At 44.4% G+C, this 19,110-nt stretch overlaps 1 protein-coding gene across 1 annotated transcript in view; it reads left to right on the forward strand.

Annotated features, from left to right (window-relative positions):
• Positions 1–19,110, forward strand: part of LOC142582057 (uncharacterized) — a 101,538-nt gene that overhangs the window by 59,809 nt on the left and 22,619 nt on the right. The window contains exons 3-5 of the mRNA XM_075691478.1: positions 9,376–9,723; positions 11,736–11,756; positions 13,180–13,268. Of these exons, the coding sequence (XP_075547593.1) occupies positions 9,376–9,723; positions 11,736–11,756; positions 13,180–13,268 (458 nt within the window). The remainder of the gene's footprint in view (positions 1–9,375; positions 9,724–11,735; positions 11,757–13,179; positions 13,269–19,110) is intronic.

The following is a 19,110-nucleotide window of genomic DNA, read 5'->3' on the forward strand; positions in this document are numbered from 1 at the left end:
CCTGTTGTTTTCAGGCCCCAACAAACTCGGTTCATTGTGCAGAAAAGCGAAACAAAAAAAGGCACACTGGCAAAATGACTTGCAGTAACAACTACTCTTCGCTCTTTGTTCAGTGCAGCAAAAAGTCGCTTACGAGATCCCGAATTCGTGTGGCAGGCCGTAATTCGGCCAAACAGGATGGTGTCTCAGTTACCGCTGGCGGGAGCATGCGTAAAAAGAAAAGAACAAGAATGGAAGCAATCTGGCTATTCAATGCGCAAACTATGGGTGCGCCCCGTCACTTCAACACACTCAGGTTCTGCGCAGGTATCGAGACAATCGCGCCTGTGAAATCTTAGAAGCCTTTTCGATTATGTGCAAAGGCTCCTCATCCCTCCATCGCCCCTTCACTCGTAGACACTGACAAGGAGTAAAGATTTCTCCGGGACGAATCATGTATTCGCTTGTTTTTATCGTCAGACCCATCATGCGCGACTGGAAGTTTTGTTCTCTCCCTCATTTTCTTCCCCCTTCGCCCTTCCTTTTCAAGGTATATATTTGTACACGCACAATAAAACCAATTGTTGGTAGTCAGAGCTCATCCGCGCCTTTAGAGCAGTTCTTTATGGTATAATATCAACGAGCTCGCGTTCAAACCAATTTAAATCATCAAGATGACAGAAATATCGACCACTTCAAACCTAGCACAAGAGCGTTCATAATTCTCTCGAATGCCACTAGTGCATTGCAGAGCCCGAAGGACATAACTGTCAGCGGGTAAGGACCATCAGCGTAATAAACGCGGTATTTTCGACGGCCGTTCTCATCAACAGCCACCTGCCGGTACCCAGAGCAGAGGCTAATCTATGAAAAATACTTCGCTCCGTGTAGACAATAAAGTTCATCACCGATGGGAATCAAAGGATAGACGTAATTTTTTTGTAATCTTAAGATGATGGTAGTCATGGCAAAAACTCTAGGTGGTGTCCTATCTCATGAGGAGGACAACTGGCGAGGCCGATAGATATCTGAAGGTTCGGTGATCTTCTTTTGCAGTATCTTTGCAGCTTCAATCTGAACGATGTTTCGTTCGTCTGCGGACACAATAACGACGTTGGTGAATAGGACTAGCGTGATCGGATTGAATACGATGAATGACGATGAGCGACGATATGAGTGACGATGGTTGTCTCGCCAAGTGGGTGGCCGTAAACATAAATATCGCGGCAATTGAGCATTAGGTGACTTACATCTCAGCTTGGACCAGTGACGTCGGTAGCATTCATCTTGTCAACGTGGTGGCAGGGCGAGAAAGAAGCCTAACTGGAGCACTTGGAGCACTCCAAAACAGAGCTGATAGAGGTACAGAGAGCGAGTGTGATCGACGACATCTGTCACTTGCGCGCAGGTGTCAGACAAGCCATCGTAGTGTCGCAGTGAAGAACATGTGCAGGGCAACAAAAGGGGAGCATGGGAAGGCGAGTTATCCGCATCATACTCGGGAACGCGACAATATGCCTCAGGATGACGTCGCCAAGTGGAGAGGCGATGTAGTCTTTGTTAGTAACAGGAGGCGGAGGGCCAAACGCACAGTAATTGCGAGAAGCGGCGGCAACTGGGCGAAGTCGGCGGAGCACAAGGTGGGAAGCAGATTAGAAACAGAGTCGCTTTCGGAGGGAAGGCTGAACTAAACAACAGTACAGCAGCCGATCAGGCCAGAATTGGCCGAAGGAAAGTCTAGATCCAAAAGCAGGCTCAGAAGGCAAGAAATATATATATTGTAGCTCAATATAGTAGCTGTAGCGCCTAAAAACAGTCAAATACCCTCCTTTGCTTAGTGCCAGTGTTTGCGAGTTGCTTTTGCTGCAGCTAAAAGGATCTGAAAAAAATTGAATAACAATATCGTGAACGAGAGCCAACGCTAACCGTGCCGCATATTCACCAGAATTCGTACAATCTGAGGAAAGTATTCTCCAAGTACGATGTTATTGTCGTATTCTCGGCACCATGCAAGCTTTAAATATATGCCCGATAACATCAAAAAGAAACTGCAAGAAGTATGATAGCAGGCATGCTTATTGGTTCACAGCATACATTGCTAACAGTCTGTATAAGATACCCCTGAATTGTGAAAAATGTACGTAACAAAGAGTGGAAGGTGTTGCATTGATAGGGCTAGAGCACACAATGACGATTAAGATCTCGCGAGGGCATTTGGCCGGACCTTGCAACAGGTACGGTGCGCACTAGAATTTCCGTGTACAACCTTCTTGAAGAGGTCATATAATAGAACAAAAGCGAAATGTTTGAAGTCTTTCGCATTTTGAAGTCTGACGACAATTGCGTTAGTGCGTCCTCTTTAGCGCTTCACAATAATGAAATCGCCTAGCTACGTGGAAGGACATGTATAACGTTCCATTGTTTTTTTTTTTTTGTTTTGTGTACACTCATGTTTAACTGAGGCAGCATATCGCTATTAACTTTTTTCAGACCTTTTTTAAGGAATAGGTAGAACATTCTTTTTTTGTTTTAGGAATAGGGGTCTTGAGTTTTATTTCGTAATGTTCTTCTTATCCCTTCCGATTTTACGATGTAATCTTTTAATTTTTAATTTTAGCGCGGCAGTTTTTTTATAAATCGCAGTTTTAGTCGGCGTTTCAGCGTATGAGCATTCTCAGCTAAGGTCAAGTATACAGCGAGAAGGGTGGCATTCCATACTTTTTAGATTGCTTACTTACCTCTGCCACAGATGCGCACGGTTAGGCAAAGGAGCGGGGTGGTGATATAGTTGTTTCGGAAATCTCGGCCACTGTGTTTCCTACCCGCTTCGTCGGGAAGGTGATACCTGTTTGCTGGTCTCGTGATGTATATGAATTTCGTATTTCCTCAATAAAGTGCATTTAAAAATCAGCGCCATTCGTCTGTTATCGCCTCGTCCTCGTTTTTTTGGCGTTACTATTCTTTCCTTCTCAGTCATGAACCAACTTGTCCAGCAAAGCGTTATTACTAAGACGAGATCCGGTCATGCGGACACTGCTCCAGCACATAAAAAAACGGTCCTTTGATGATCTGTATCTACTCGGGTAGATAAAGATGCCGACAACGGGAGGCAGGCTGCCATTTGCAGCGCGCACTGTGCACAATAGGGCAAGTGTGAAGACTAACTACATAATTTTTCATCCTATTAATACAGTAGAAAGTATCACTCTGAAAATTTTCTACGAACATACTGAATTGAAGCGCGTTTCAAACCAGGAATTTTTTCGTGTTTGGTTCAATGAGAATCTTTCTTGGAATTTCGATACCACTAAATTAATTTCTGATCTAAGTAAAACAGTCGCCTGTTTGTATAAGATATCTCATTTGTTGCCCATGGGTAAAGATATCCATGTATTACGCACTTCTGTACTCAACTTTATTATACTGTATCTTTGTTTGGAGAACTACGACGTCCAGCAACGACCTTAAACTAATTTCAATTCAGAAACGCGCTATGCGTGCTATTGAGGGGTTTCGTGGCAGACCTTCAGATTTACCTACGTCACCGCTATTTCAGAAACATGGCATCCTTAAAGTAAAAGAAGTATGCAACCTCTGTCTACTTAAGTACATCCATCATCATAGATTGTTCTTTTATTGTCCAGATAATTCCAGCAGCCGTTATGCTTTTCGGAAGAAACGTAAGCTTGTTCCAAACACACGCACCAATTATGGCAAGCAAACACTAGGCTACCAAATTCCCACGGTAATAAATAAATTTCCCTTTGAAAAGGAATATTACCTTCCACCAAAACGTTTTAAACCTACAAAACATACCTATTGGCACAAACGGAATGAGATGTTTATTTAGTCGACATATTTTATTTATTTGTATTTATTTTACTACCTTTCAAATGGTTTTTTCTATAACACGTATGTTGTAAGCTGTGTGGTATTGTTTCTGTGTTTTAGGACTGATATTTCTGATATTCTATGTTTGTAAAAAAAAATTTTGGATCTTTGTACCGCTCATACGATAAGTTGTGTATTCAATTTATTCTTTTCTTTAACAAATTTTATGCATGTAATCTTACGGCTTCATGCTTTTACAATGCTTGAGAAATTAATTGTGAATTTATTGTGAAGTGCTCGTGCACAATGCCAGCTGTTGTACGGGTGACCTGGACCTTGTCAGGCTCTTGCCTTTTGTCTTGGCGCCCTCTTTTCGTTGAAAAGAGAATAAACTTTCACTTTCACTTTCACTAAGCCACTCCTGAAGGACGGCACTCATGACAGTACCTGTGTACCTGTGTCAACTCAACCAGGTACTTAATTGGAACGCCATCCACCTCAACGCCTAAAATGACTTTATGGGTAGGCAATGTAAACAGGGGAGTTCGAGGCCGGGTCGTTGATGGGGCGCCACCTCCGGAGCTGCACCGATTAGTTTTCTTATGGGGTGTTCGTCGGAGAGGAAAAGCAGCGATCCTTCGGTGAACGAGTCCGACAGCTTAGGGGCGCCAAAATCGACTGGTCCAAAAGGTCGTAGGCGCGTCGTCAGTATTCAAAGCCAGCGTGCGCGCAGAGAAACTGCAAGACCCTACTGATTTTGGATGGTTGTGCGCGTAGATTCATATGGGTGACAATGACCAAGTATTGCGGCAGTTACGGGCAATTTGTCCAATGCGCGAACAATTATTACAGATAGGCATGTTGTCGGGTGTTCACTCTGGTGTGTTACGGCAGCGAGTTAGGTAGAAAACTGGAAAAGATGGATGGTCTGTCGTGGTTGACGGCAGCAACCGCAGTGGGGCAAGACCTAAATTGGCCGTCTCGTGTCGGACAACGCCTTGTATGAGAAAGATTGAAGATGCGTTATCTAACAAATGGTAACTAGGAGCCGCTGGAGATATGGCTTCGAGTTGGCGACGAATCATCAGCGTCAAATTTTCATGACCACACGGATGGATTCCAGCTGGTTTATCTTCTAACAGCGATTTCGGGGCCATATTTGGCAGTATTTGGGGTCGCAAGTGCTGCTTAATGTGACGGCTCTTCACCTGTGCGAACTTGTGAAGCTTTTCTATGATTGCTTTAACTGAGTTACAGTTTGTGTAGATGAGCAGGGAAGTTAAAGGCACCCTGTGCAATGCCGTTGAGTGTTTGGCCATACTTGTTCGTGTCATTCATGTTGTGATAGATTTTTAGACAGCACGAGCGCATCTTGAATATACGCCCCTTAAAGCTCTGACGACGTTTGAGCCCAGCTTGAAAGATGCTTCTCCGCTGCCATCTGGTGACCCGTAGGCCTTCCAAACAAGTCCCGAAGATTCTCTTTGCATACGTCCCAGCTTGTGATGTATTCGTGCGTGTGTCAGTCTGAGCAGTTCTCAGACTGACACAAACGACTACATTTCCAATTGTACATAGATACACCAAAATGTACCGACTAACATATCCCCGCATCTGTACCTGGCACAGCGACACACGCTTTGCACTCTTTCAGACCTCGTGGATGTGTGGGGGTAAACATCAACACTTAAAGGCACGCCATTTGAGCGGTGGGCGGTACAGCTGACCGGCGATAACCTGACGGGTCAAGAAGCTCTCATCCAGCAAGGTCGTCGAGCAGCCATAGCCAGTGGAGTCTGGAATGAGGGCACCACCCACTCGATCTCAAGTGCAACGACATCGATTGTTGAAATAAATGTTTTCTCTCTCTCTCTCTTGAGACAGTGGTTGTGCTTGCGCTCATAAACAGCACTTGTGCTTTTTGTCGGGAAGTGATTAAATCTTGCGTTTGAGCCGCTGTATCTCTAGGCGTTGCCGTAATTGGAGGCTGTGGCATGAAAGTAAAGGGTGGCGATTGATGGAACGATTGGTTCGGCCTCGCTCTGTTGGTTAGCACTTGAGCTAAGGCGTACGCTCTTTCGTTTCCCTCCATTCCCGTGTGCCCTGGAGTTCCTGTGACTTAATGGGATTCATCCAGCCTCAGGCCTTGGATCTGAGTCGCCCGCAGCTATGTTCATCCGTTGGTAAAGTTACAGCAGGCCTGTTGCGAGTCGGTAAAAATGTGAACTTCCCTGCCGACCCCTATCTTATCGTTTTATTACTAGCGCCGCGGCTTTGGTCTCAGTCGCGGCTGGGGCACATCCACTGATGGAGGCCGCGAGGGTCAAGGAGTTGTCTCACCCGTTCACGGCGGCCCCTGCGAAGAAGCCCCCTTCGGTGTATCCCTCTACGCCCACGTAGGTTACGAATGGGTCATCCTTGAATTTCCAGCGCTGTCTGCCGACGAGATCCTTGCATCTACTCAAGCCTACATCCTAAAGCATGGCGACCGAAGCGCTAGCAACAACACACAATTCACCCTCATCATCTTCCGTTTGCCCGTCCTAGTCTTCATCGCGACACTTTTATTGCCCCATTTGAGAAAATACCCGCTGTATCTAAGGTTATGTGAGCCAGCAATGTTACTCTGTCTGCTACAAAAGATTACCCCTGCTGAAGTAAAAGAGTGCTGAAATCTCACAGAATTCGTATTTTCTGTCTGTCTTTCCTTACACACATGCTCCAAGCGTGCAGTTAAGACCTCTGTTGTTAATCAACCATGTGAAACCTTGCTCCCTGTCAGTCATGTCCCTAGTCATAGCCTTCCGCAACAAAATTAAATTTATGCTAATTAGTGAAGAAGACCAAGTAGCGCACGCGAGGAGTGAGGCCATGCGATAGTTTCGCCTACACATGAATTCTCCTTTTGAAATAAGAATTCTCTTCAGCTGGATTCGCCCACCCCCCATTTTATGCTTAACTCCATTAGTGCCCACGAAACATAAACAAGGGTCACCACTATCATCATCATCATCATCGTTCTATGTGTTCCTAAATACAACATTTTGAAGCATTGTCTTGATTCACGGACTGCGGCAATAATTCAATATGATGCCATTCGATAAATGGAACTAGACGTTACAATTTCAAAATATCTGTATATGTCATGCTTTAGTAGATCAGGTAGATTATTACAGGCTACACAATTATTAGGCAAGCAATAAAGCTCCTGGAGTGCCAGTAGATGCTGCAGTCTTGTCAACATGAGCTCAGAAACTTCACGAGAAAGCAAGTTAACCTACAATTTTTCCTCCTTTTTTTGCAAACAGCAGCAATAGGTTACGTACATGAACGTAGGCTAACAATTTCAAGCACTGCATTTACCCGCTTATGAGACAACATAAAATATTGCATTATAAGTTTTCTTTAACCTTTAATGGCGGGAAAAATAAATACCCAGAAAACTGTTTATGTTCTATTTAAATGTTCAAAACCCATCAAGCATAACAATCATCTACAAAAAAAATTTTTTGTGGTAATTCTTTCAGCAATAGGGTAAAAATCCCAGTTGGGAAACTGGAAGTGCGCTTCACTCTAAGCCACCTAAGGCTTCGTTTTCAATTTTTATGAACAGTTGTCACCATGTATGAACCACAGGTGCACATTTCATTTGCTTTGTATCACATGTGTGACACCGCTGCAGCTGGATATCTTTGATCAGCCTGGCTCATCTGGCCTTGCATTCAAAAGACAATGGGTCACGTGGGAAACTTCTTCTTCCTCGTCCAGTGTTCCTGCTGTAAAGCAACAAATCACGCTTTCTGCTTGTCATTCATTGTTGGTTGAAGACATTTCGCCAGAAACTTCGTTCTCATTCTCGTATTTTATGCGTATTTCATTAGCCTGTTTCTTTAAGGCAGCCTTAGTGAGTGATAACCTCTTCATAACATTCATGGCATGACAATCCCGGTTCGGTATTTAAGGCCTTTTTCAAGAGTACATCTGCTCTTAAGTATGCATGGCCGTCAAAATTGAATCTATCCGTAGGGATTGTTCCATAGGATTTGTCACGCAAATTGCTCCCTAAGGTTTGTAGTTAAATTGTACCCGAGAACTGTACAGTGTGTACACTTTGTATAATTCCGTGCGTCTCCTGCAGCAGCGAATTTTTTTTTCATCCACTCTCATCGTACAATTACCGAATACATCTGGGATAATGTTGCTCAGTACTTGTTTAAACAAATTTTCTTCCTCAACACAATTATTCTTTGTGGGGCTTTCGTGCACAAAGTTCATAAATAACAGAGCGAAAAAGCTCTTGAACAGATGTTTTTCGAAAATCACAGTCACTGAGCATGGAGGTCATTGTATAAAAACTTCTGTGATATACGTAATTCTTTGCAAGTATTACTTAAAGAAAGGAGCTGTCGTAAATCGTAGCAAACAACCACTACTTCAGCATACTCACGAGCCATTTCACGGCGGCCCTTCCCGTTATCGCGAAAAGGAAATACAAGAAGCAGCGATCACGTTTTCAATAATTGTTGCCGCTACCATTAAGGCTCCCTAATAAAACGACAGCCGAGAGCTAAATCTGCTGTTTGCCAAAGATGACATCCTGAGTACGTACGATCAATAATGCGTGAGGGTGGAGCTTTGCGCCAATGGCCGAGAACAATCCGGTTCTTTGCACTAAAACACAAAAACATTTATAGCACGCGCGAACACCTTGTTCGCTGCTCCTCCTGCGCCTTTATAGATACCCCTAATTGTGGTTTGGTAATGGCAGCGTGGTGGAGGAGGGTGGTACAGCCAGTCATGAATGCGAGACCTCTAAGAGCGGCAGGAGCGCGATGTCTGCTAAGCCGCTAATAATATCTTGTCTCCTCCGTACACAAGCTATTTAAAACAAGTAAAACATTCCACTAAGTGCAGATCTTAGTTAAATATCAGGGATGCGAAGTAAAATTTTAGACACGGCAAGTTTTTAGCGAGAGGAGTGCTTCGCTTTAGGTGTGTTGCTTATTCTTATGTTGCAGTTGTTATGAAATGTGCTGTTGTTATATCTAATTATTCTAATGTTATTGAATGTGATTGTGTTTTTTTATGCACCAGGAAAATTGATAACAAGATATATGCTCATTTCGGGCTATAATCTACGATGAGACCAGGAGTACTGTTAAATTAATTAAGTAAATAGGTTGATTGCGAAAAGTGAACATTTCTTTGTGACTGTTGAAGAGCGCAGAAATTTTGCACTTCAATAATGTATTTGTTAGTCTTCTATTGCTGAACCGGTGCGCTGTTCACTTCGGCGTCGTTTCGTTTTGCATTGCAATCGCGCTAACGCCTCGGTTTGATTCAAATAAACGGTAAACCACCAGGAATTGTCCGCCAGACGTAATGTCAGACGGGATGACACTGGCAAAACCATGGAGGCGCAGTTAGGCTTCTCATTTTGAAAGTGAGATAACGCATGAGATTTAGAGCGCTTTTAGCATCTTTGGTAAGATGGCCGCAGCTTGATATTATTTAGCACTCGTTTAGTGATCCCTAACACTTCCCCTTGATTCTCTTCTGTTTCAGTTCCGGCGAAATCGTTTTCTTTCAACTACAGCAATTCACTGCAGCTTGCAGACCAACATCCGCGACTGCGATCTCAAGAACCTTCAGTGCGGTTGTTGTGTGCGGCTCGGGGCATGTACCCCAAGCCGGAGCTCAAGCTGTTCCTCATAAAAGGCGGCCGGCGGAGACCCGTGGGAGAAGCCGGTGTGCGAACCTTTACTAGAGCCACGGCGGAAGGCCTCTTCGAAGTGGTTCTACAGGCCGACATGGCAGAGAGCCAGCTGTCTTCGCTGGCCGACCTCTTCGAGTGTGTGCTGGAGATTCCATACAGCAACTACGCACAGACGCGGAGGTTAAGCCTCGCGCAAGGTGAGTTACGACTGCTCCGTCACTTCTGCCTTTATTCAGTAGCCTATATCGCGAAGCTTTGACCAAGCTTTACGAGCGCACCATTGCACACATTTTCGTGTAAAAATTTGTGAGTTACTGCAGTAGTAACTGCTTTACTTACACTGTTGATAATGCCCGAAAGTAACGCTCTATAATATGCGCAGTCGTTGCCGAGTGGTTGAGACGATGAACTTAAACTCTCTATAAAGCTGAAATCTGCCCAGAAGGCTTTGAGCAAGATGCCTTATAGAGAATTAGGCAAAATGAAGCATTCTGTAGGTCATTCCTCAATGGGTTACAGAGTGCCAGAACTAAATTCTGACCCGGCACGGCGGTGTAGAAATGAATGTACAAATAATATTCGTTGGCAAGATTTGTCGTCGAACTTTTCGTAATGCTGGAAACCGAACAAAAACATCCTCCAAAGCACAATGCTTCTTGGCAAGAGTTACTGCCACGCGGAAAAGGTGCGCTGGTGAGAGTTCGGCAGTTGCACGAATGGTGGTATTGCGCCTTTCGGCAGACGTCAGAAGAGGGCAAGAATTCGAGTTCTTCCGATTAAATTTAGTGTAAGGACGATAAAAGTGAATGTCAAGGTATTTTCAACACTTCTACGTCCATGATATCCACTAAATATCGTTAACGGCTGATAAAACCTTCAATTTGTCTGCTGCAGTTAAGTTTGCTACGAAACAGTTTATACTGATCAAGAACACGGCCGCTACGCCATGTCTATTTATGACGACGACAGTGACATGATAAGCTTGTGCGGGATGTTTATTCTGAGAAGTACGCTAGAATAGCGTCTATCTGAGAACATTTACAGCAGCAAGATCACTTGAGAGCCATTTTATTTGCAGAAGCACCTGCATTACGCTTCGCCACATAAATTAATCTTTTGTTACGAAATACGTTGCATCAGGAGGCGAAAATGAAAAACTAAAAATATGCACTAGTTCCAGATTTCTAAATAAAGCGTGTGCCAGTTACCTTACTTATTGTCTTGATGAAGCTTTTTAGATATTGCAAATGATGCGCCCTCTTGCGTTTTCATCTGCTTTGGCTAGATGCATAGATTAGAATTTTTTCTCTAAATAAGCAAACGAGGGCACCAAACACGACACAACAGATTAGAGAAATGGAACTGCAGGGGCACCTTTTGAATGCGCACGTCATCCGTGCAGCGTCTGCGAAAGCCGAATTTGCTTTTGAAGTAAAATATTCATCTGGTGTTCATGGAAGTGATGTTGATAATCGGAAATGACCATGTGCAAGAGGTACTCCTTGTGTGGATGTTGCAAATTCGGCAATTCGTACATAGTTAATTGCTATGCACCAAGTTACTGAATTGGCAATGATGTATTTTCAAGCCGATAGGACGAAGAACAAATTCATTGGACTTCCGGTACAATAAAGGGCTTGTAAATAACTTCGTCTTGTTACGGACGCAGTATAAGTAAGAGAAAATTGGTTTGGAATCTTGTAAGTAGCTTGCGAGGTGTAACTGTACAATGAAGAAGTCACTAATTTACAGGAGCGTACGCATTCGGGCTGGTTGGTTCATTGCGTTAGCGTAGACAGTGCAAAAACAGCACGTGAGAAAACGAGCTCTTCGGCGCAATTGTCTGTCCTTTACTGACGTCCTGATTTTCGCGCTGTTTGCGCTGAAGTCCTTCATTTACTCATGACGTGAGCCGATTTTATGTTATACGTAGTTTAGATCTTCGTCTCCCGAATGTAACTTCACTGCTTTTTTTACCGTCGTTCCTATAGGTATAAAACGCGCAAGGCGATTCTTTTATTACTCAGCTTGAATGCCGATATGTTCAGGGGTGAAACTTGGTTAGGCTGCACATAGCGTGTTTTTTCGAAGTTTTCTGATGCAGTGGCATTGTTTCTTTTAAGTCTAGTTCATACTACATATATGTGCATCAGTCTGTCCAGATCTTCAGTTGATCACTCTGCTTTATTTTCTCTCCCTGTCTTCGCAGAACTGACCTGGGGAGCTTACGGTGAGTGTTGGTTCTGTATAATTTACTCGTGCTTTAGAAAGTACCGCAACGAGATAAATATGAATTTGGCTTGGTAAGGCGTTCACAGCGCACACCTACTAAAGAAATAAGGAACAGGCCGCGACTGAAGCTTCCTCAGTGCGCGTCTGTTAGGAACACTATCTAAAACAACCGTTAATAACTCGCTCAAGCTTCAACACATGATTTGTTAAAGCTGGCAGATTTTTTGAGCAAGCACGTGAATGGAAACTTGCCTCGAATGAAATACAGTGGCTAGTGAATGTCAGCTAACGAACAACGGCCCTTTCAATTAATTTTAGTAGAGCTACCTAATTCGTCAACGCGTCGAAAGTTAGCAATTGTTGATTCCTCAGTTGTCGTAAAAATATTATAAATGCTCCTAATTAAGAAACACTAGACAGGTTAGTCAATAAAAATGGTTATTATTGACATTTGTAGAAGTCCAAAAAACAAGTTCTGGCATAATTATTTTCATTGATTACAGTATTTCAGGATTAAAATTAAATAATGGGGTTTTACTTGCCAGAACCACGACCTGACTCGGCAAATTTGTACCACCTGAGGTTGTTTACCATGTGCTAAGCACACGGGGGCTTTCCGATTTCGTCCCCATAAAAATGCGGCCGCAGTGGCCGGTATTAGATCCCGCGACCTCGTGCTAGCAGGCTAACACCATAGCCACTACACAATCGCGGCGGGTCTTTCAGGATTCACTATTTTTCATTAAGAATAGATTCCATCCTCCCGATACCATTTTACATCAGCCTCAAGTGCGAAATTTTGTGACTAATGTAACGGCCTTAAAACTCCAAGAAAAAAGTTTTCTCTCCTGTAAATACGCCTAAGATTACTCTGAATAAATAACGGCTGAACGAATTGAATTTCCTGAGCGTTATTTTCCTCTTTTCAGTGTACGTGAACTACGTATGTGAACTATCCATGCGAAACAAAGCACGTCCGAAAGAACTGGAATGTAAAAAGAAACATGAGCGATCCTTCATTCAATGCACGTGCGCGGTTGTTTATAGATTCGCTGTCATGCGTCCCAGTTACATTAGGAAACCAGGTCGCTCTGTTAATTATAGTTTATGGGAGAGAGCGCTCCCGCTTAAGCTAAACACGCTTGAGCAGAAAGATTTGCTCATTTGAATACAGAAAGCCCACAAAATCACAAACTCAGAAACAGGACCAAACAAGTTCAACCGTCGCACACTTTTGTATTCAATTAGTTTTCAATGCTAAATTTGAAATGACAGATAGCGAGGTGCCCGAATCGGTTAATGCTTCTGATGTGATGCAGTCAGACTCACTATGTTAAAGTTTAGTTTTTGCAGCACGGATCAATAATTAGCGATTAGTTATTTCTCCCACTGCTTTTCCCTCATTTCTCTATCTATTACAGGTTTTTCTAGCGCATCTACGATGCCCATCCTGTCGCTATTTTGCATCGCCATGAGCTTAAGCATCTATAGTATCTGGATGCCGGATTAGGTGAGTTGTGTGAATTTTCACTTTTTTTCGCTCTTCCGAATGCTCTTAAACATAAACTGATTTCTTCTAACTAATCAAATTCTGAACTGAATGAAAAGAATGCAGAGCCTCAAATATACAAAATGTGATTTCTTTTTTGTCTTCCATTCACTCGTTTACTCTTCTTTCATTGCACAATGACTTGGCAGAGCAGAGAATGTATTAAGTGCAGCCATAGTGTCGTCGTTGAGCGTCAATTTTGGCTGGGGGTAATCGTACGTTACAATCCTACGGGGACATGTTTAAGTATCTGCTAATTAGGTAAGGACAACCCTAAGTGCAGCCATCATCCTACTTTATCGATGGACCATCTCAGGAATGGGCCCGCCATTCAAAATTCTGTCAAAACCGTTGGTAAAAACGATACACCAGCGTAAAAAAAAACAGCATGTCCCTGGGCCTTCGAGCGCAATGGATCATAATGGGAGCATTAGGAGCTCACTGGTGCACTGGGCGTACACTGGATCTAAACGCACTGAGAGCTGGTCACACAGGAATTCACAGTGATGTGTTAGGTAGATACTCGTTTAATAATGAAAATGCCGCACGGTGCTGGAGTTTGGGTGGTCCTGGTCAGAGTATAAGCACTATAAGAGAACTCGCTATCAGTTAAACTAGCTTGTCTTGTATAACAAGTTTTTATTGTGATAGCAATTGTATGGAGGCTCTAGGTGCATTTCTACCGTCACCGTGAGGCCCCGTTAAAGTCCAAGGGCTGTAGGAAGCTTCCTGCTTCCTACAGGGCCCCTTAAATAAGTAAATGTTACTTTATTTAAATAAATCATGATTGCGACTACACTCTAACTGGTATTAAATTTTTCATGGTTAATCAATTCGGTTCTTTGTCACGCACGTCGCACAAGTACAGCGCTAAGCACAATGATCGGTACGGCTGTACCAGGTGTGACATGAAGAGTTTGTTTTTGTCAAGTTCAAAAGCGAATTTCCTTTTACATCTAATTCAATTCAGCGCAATTTTTTTTTATTCACAGTACACATACAACATTGGGTGTTAAACGCTGTCCTGGCAAGAAAGCGGAAAGTAGACAGCTTGGCGGAGGCCAGGGTGGCGAATAATCGGCAAAATGACAATGCATCGGTAATATTGGTAAATGACAATACATGAAGTTACATCAATAAATACCTATACCTAATAATAATGCCTCATCCCCCAGCGAGCCGGCCCGAATAACTTATTCATAGGGCTGATCACTTTTCTTCCTTTTTTCTTTTGCCTTTCACTTCCAGAATGGCTTTTTGATTCTGGGTAAGCCATTCTAAACAGATGAGCTGGCTTCGGTTTGCGTGTCATATACACTACGATACTGAAATATGTGTCCCAATGCACACAATGAAAGACAAGACGGTTAATAGAAAGCGGCTGCTACCTGGAGGAAAGAAAGGTAAACTAGATTTCGTCGTCGTGTGGTGCCGTGTAATCAGGGTGTCTACCAACCGGGGAAACCGGGAAAACCGGGAATTCTCAGGGATTTTGTGTAGTCTGGAAAAAAGTCAGGGAAAACTTAGGGAATTTGTGCCTCTATCAGGAAAAATTAGCTGTAAGTTTATTGAAAGGGTTGAAAATCGCGGTAACGCTGGCTCGAGTAACAGACAGGAATCGTAATGAATAGTCTTTGACGCCCTGTCGTCGGCTGGAGGAGTTGCCAGTGTACAGTCAACGAGAGACTTTCCGGATTCCCGATTATTTGGATGGCTTCGCGGCCCCGCCGCGTACCCCATAGAGTCAATTTATCAGAACGTCTGAAATTCTGTACGCAAGAACTCTTCGCCGTCCGATTTTCCAGACGTTTCGCCGTGACCACAGGTCCAAAACGGCATTATTCAAAGCCACCACAGCTGCCATTTTGATTACGTCGCTGCCTCGAACCGCCGCTCTCACACGATGATCCGCTGGCAGACGTAGCCACCACTGCGGCAACGCTAATTCTAGCTGCTTCGACGTTCGCTATGAAGCTTCTTGCCGTTGAGTGCAGCGGTTTTTATTGAAAGAATTTGCTGCTCTCAGCAATGCCACGGACTCCGCATTTGTGGTGCTCGCAATTGGCTTAGAAGCTTGGAAAGCACGGTGCGTTGCATAATGCCGGTTACCGAAAGTCAGCTTCGCCTTCTTACAGAAATGTTACTTGGTGAAGCTTATGCAAAAGTATTGCAGTGAAGCATAACAAGCGTGGGAAGGGGCGGTTGCCACGGGACACATTATGTATTCCTTAATTATACACGCGTGCACCCGGTATTTCCTGTCAGAGTACAAGCGCCAATATGCCTAATACGCGTACTGACAGGCCTGCAGAGCGTTTTCTAATGTGCATGTGGCGGATTGAACCCTTAAGGGCAGTAAATGACATGCATTTATTTTTCCAACCGGCTGATTTTCGGACGTTTTCGCGGCCCCTGGGGAGTTCCAAAATCGGAAGTGGACTTTCAAACTGACCGAAAAGATGCTTCAAATGGTCGGGGTGGCGAATGAGTGGCGGAAGGCGGACAAGAACAGAAAGCACCTACGCATTGGAGAATGAACGGGAAAGGAAGCGTGCTGCCGCCGTTTTGAGCTCAAAAAACAGTGTTGGCTGATGCTGAGATGCAGGTGCCGCTCATCCAAACCAAAATAATTATTTAAAGCAGTGAAACAATACACTGAGGCGTCGTTCGCGGGCTGAGAGTATGTCAGGACAGTTGAGGTTGACTTACGAGCTGTTGAGAGAGAATCTCAATTGGTGTCAAAGTTCGGGCCTCATACCACTGAGCTTGCTATCAGTTGACAGAAATAGCTGATATTCGACAATATTTGCTTGTGTATGCATTCCTTTTTATTTGTATATGAGAATGTTCGACTCAATTTGCAATTTCTTTCGAAGGCTTTTTATTTGCTGTGCACTTTACCAACCCCTCCTTTCTATTCTTTTTTTGAATAGCATAAACATTACTCCTTAGTATTCAAATTTCATTAAGCTGTCTTTTAAAAAATTTGTTTTCATATGCTTACTAGAGAGTGACAGCATCGAGCGATATGGTTTCAACCCGTCTTGACATAAAGCATAGCTCTGCATAACTAAGGGAATTTTGCAAAGGAACTCAGGGAGAACCTGGAAAACTCAAGGAATTTGGAAATGTCAACTTTGTAGACACCCTGGTGTTAAGTGGGTCGGTCTTCGAATCTGGAGATCAGTGGATCGAGCGTTTTCTTTCTTTTGGCGTTGTTATTTTTATTGCGATATCAATTATACCGAAACTCGAGGCACATATCCGCCGTATAGCCGTGATGTTCCGTATCAAGTCCAAATGCGACAACATCGTGTTCGAGTGCCATATGCTGTGGGTGAGAGTGCGAGCGTGCAAGGGTGAGCCCAGAATTATGGTGGCTCGATCTCGCATGCCAGAGGCAAGGAGGCGGGGACGAAGCTCGCTTTCTTTCGTCGCGTGCAAGGCAGCGCGGGGGGCTGGGATGTTCTTCTCCGGCGTTGGCAGCGTATGGCATGGCTGAGCGCGGACCATTATTCAAAGCTATCTGCGTAGGCTACAGATTCTAGGCTCGCCGAGGGCTTATGGCTTCATGTGCGCTGTCTTCTCGCCGCTTGGTTCGCGTTGGAGCGAGAGGTAGCATGAAGGGCAACTCGCTCGTTGCTGCTGCCGCTCTTTCTCACGCCAAGGGCCCTATAACGTAAACCTATTCCAATGTGTTCTTATTACAATCTCCTGACCTCAAATTACGTAGCCACCGACGCAAGCATCGAGCGGTAACCCGCAACGTTGTTAGAAAAGCCCAATCAAACACGGTCCTTGTTTGTAGGAGGGCACCTATTTTGCTTTTAAAGCGAATAGCATTGTTTACATTGAGCAGTTTTTCTTATCTAATTGGCTGACATGAGGAGAGGAGCACGCTCAAGTGGGGAAGATTTCAATGAGGCCGATGCAGCACAGTGAAAGCAGGTGACCGTATGAGAAGGGTGGGGCCGGCGTCTGCGATGAGTGAGTGAGTGAGTGAAATAACTTGATTTCGGTCCAGAGAAGACGCAGGGTAGACACCGCGCCAGCCAGCTAGTCTCACGCAGGGACTGGCAAGCCGAGTTTGACGGCCCGATCGCGGGCACTCTGGACGGCCAGAGTTTGGTCCTTGAGTTCGGGGCTGCCCAAGAGCGCAGCCAACCTATCCTCGCTGAAGGAGGAGCCAATGGCTTCGCACTCTCACAACACATGGTCCAATGTTGCCCTTAGTCCACAGGCAGGGCTGTCCGCACTGGGATACCGTTCAGGGTATATCGCATGAAGAACCGCAAGGTTACGATACACACGGGCTTGTAAAGGTCAAAGGGTCACCGCCCGCGCCCTGCATAAGGCGGGGTGCGGGATGGGGAATACCCGTCTCGACAGATAGTAATGCGCGGTAACCTCACTGAACGTGAGCAAGTGTCTGCGATTGGTCCGTTTTTCCCTAGCTTAGCTTGCGATGGCTGGTCGAAAATTGCGGCGGCGTGCAATGGAAGGTGTAAAATTGCTACTAAAACTGATCCTCAGCAAACAAGAGTTGGAAAGGTCATGTATATGGGCCGAAAGGGCTCTATTACGTTACACTACCACCCAAAAAATGTTTATTATACGCAAATAAATCCATGCTCCCTGCCAGCTCCGATTTGCCAGTGCCAGAGCGATCGGCCGGCAGCCGTCTTCTATTCCTTTCGGAACGGGGCACTGCTCGGCTATTCAGAAAAAAAGATCAGTTCTGTTCGGCATATTATTGCGCCTTTAACGCGTACACGTCAGTTTGACGCGGTGACTTTTCGTGGTTTTAAGACGTCGCGTTAGAGCGAGGCGAAGTAAGCGGAGCCCGATAACGCTTGACCCATAGCAGAGGGCTAATCGCGAGAAAGGCATGGAATCAGAGATAATTTTGTTTATTTCGTTTGGTACAATCGCGCACAATGAGTGTGCGCAAATCACATCAAATGGGGCGTTTTCGCCGTTTCCGTGACGTCGCGTGTCAGGCAGGCGAATTGGCGGTGCTCCGAAATTTTGTTACCGACGGTGGAGCGCTGATTGCAAAGTTAGAATAGAAAGTTTGGAATAGCTTTACGTTATAGCGCCCCAGCGTTATGACAGCGTGGGTCGGCGGTCGTCGAGTGAGTTATGTTCTGGTTTGCCTCTGCAAGTGCGACACCATGCTTGTTAGTTAATGAGCCAAAATTAACGAGTTCATACGACCAACAACGCTACTAACCTCACTTCGTACAGCTGTCTGACAATTTGCTACTGCTATCGATGCTTCGCTTTTCGAGGAAAATTACTACGGCATTATTTTGTCACAGTGTATCCGATTTGGTTGTATTTATAATCGTAATATTAAAGAAATTGTGCAAAGTAACATAAAAACTCATTTTGGGCCCTTGCCCGTACTCGAGCATTTTGCGTCCCTACGTCCAGTGTCCTAGTACCCAGCTCCACACTGGTCCAATAATGAGGTGTCGCACTGGGCAAGGGCCACTGGACTTTGCAATAGGGAAAGCTCGACAATCGATTGATTTCGCTTTATCACGTCCATAAATATCTAAATAGACTATATTTCTGAGGACGCATTGGTGAGGCAGTAATAAATCAACTTAACTCACATTTTCCCACTAATCGGTTCCCATGGTGTGACAGCAATGTAGATTCTTATAGGGAACGCTTATAGGGAAATTTCTGAAATCGAGTTACACTATTTAGGTTACTAACGTGATTCCTTATTTCAAGCCAAGCAAATTTCAAACTCCTGCAGCATTTTCTAGCGTTCCATTGGATTATATGTGCG

Source organism: Dermacentor variabilis, chromosome 5 (genome assembly GCF_050947875.1).
Source record: "Dermacentor variabilis isolate Ectoservices chromosome 5, ASM5094787v1, whole genome shotgun sequence".
NCBI classification, from domain to species: domain Eukaryota; kingdom Metazoa; phylum Arthropoda; class Arachnida; order Ixodida; family Ixodidae; genus Dermacentor; species Dermacentor variabilis.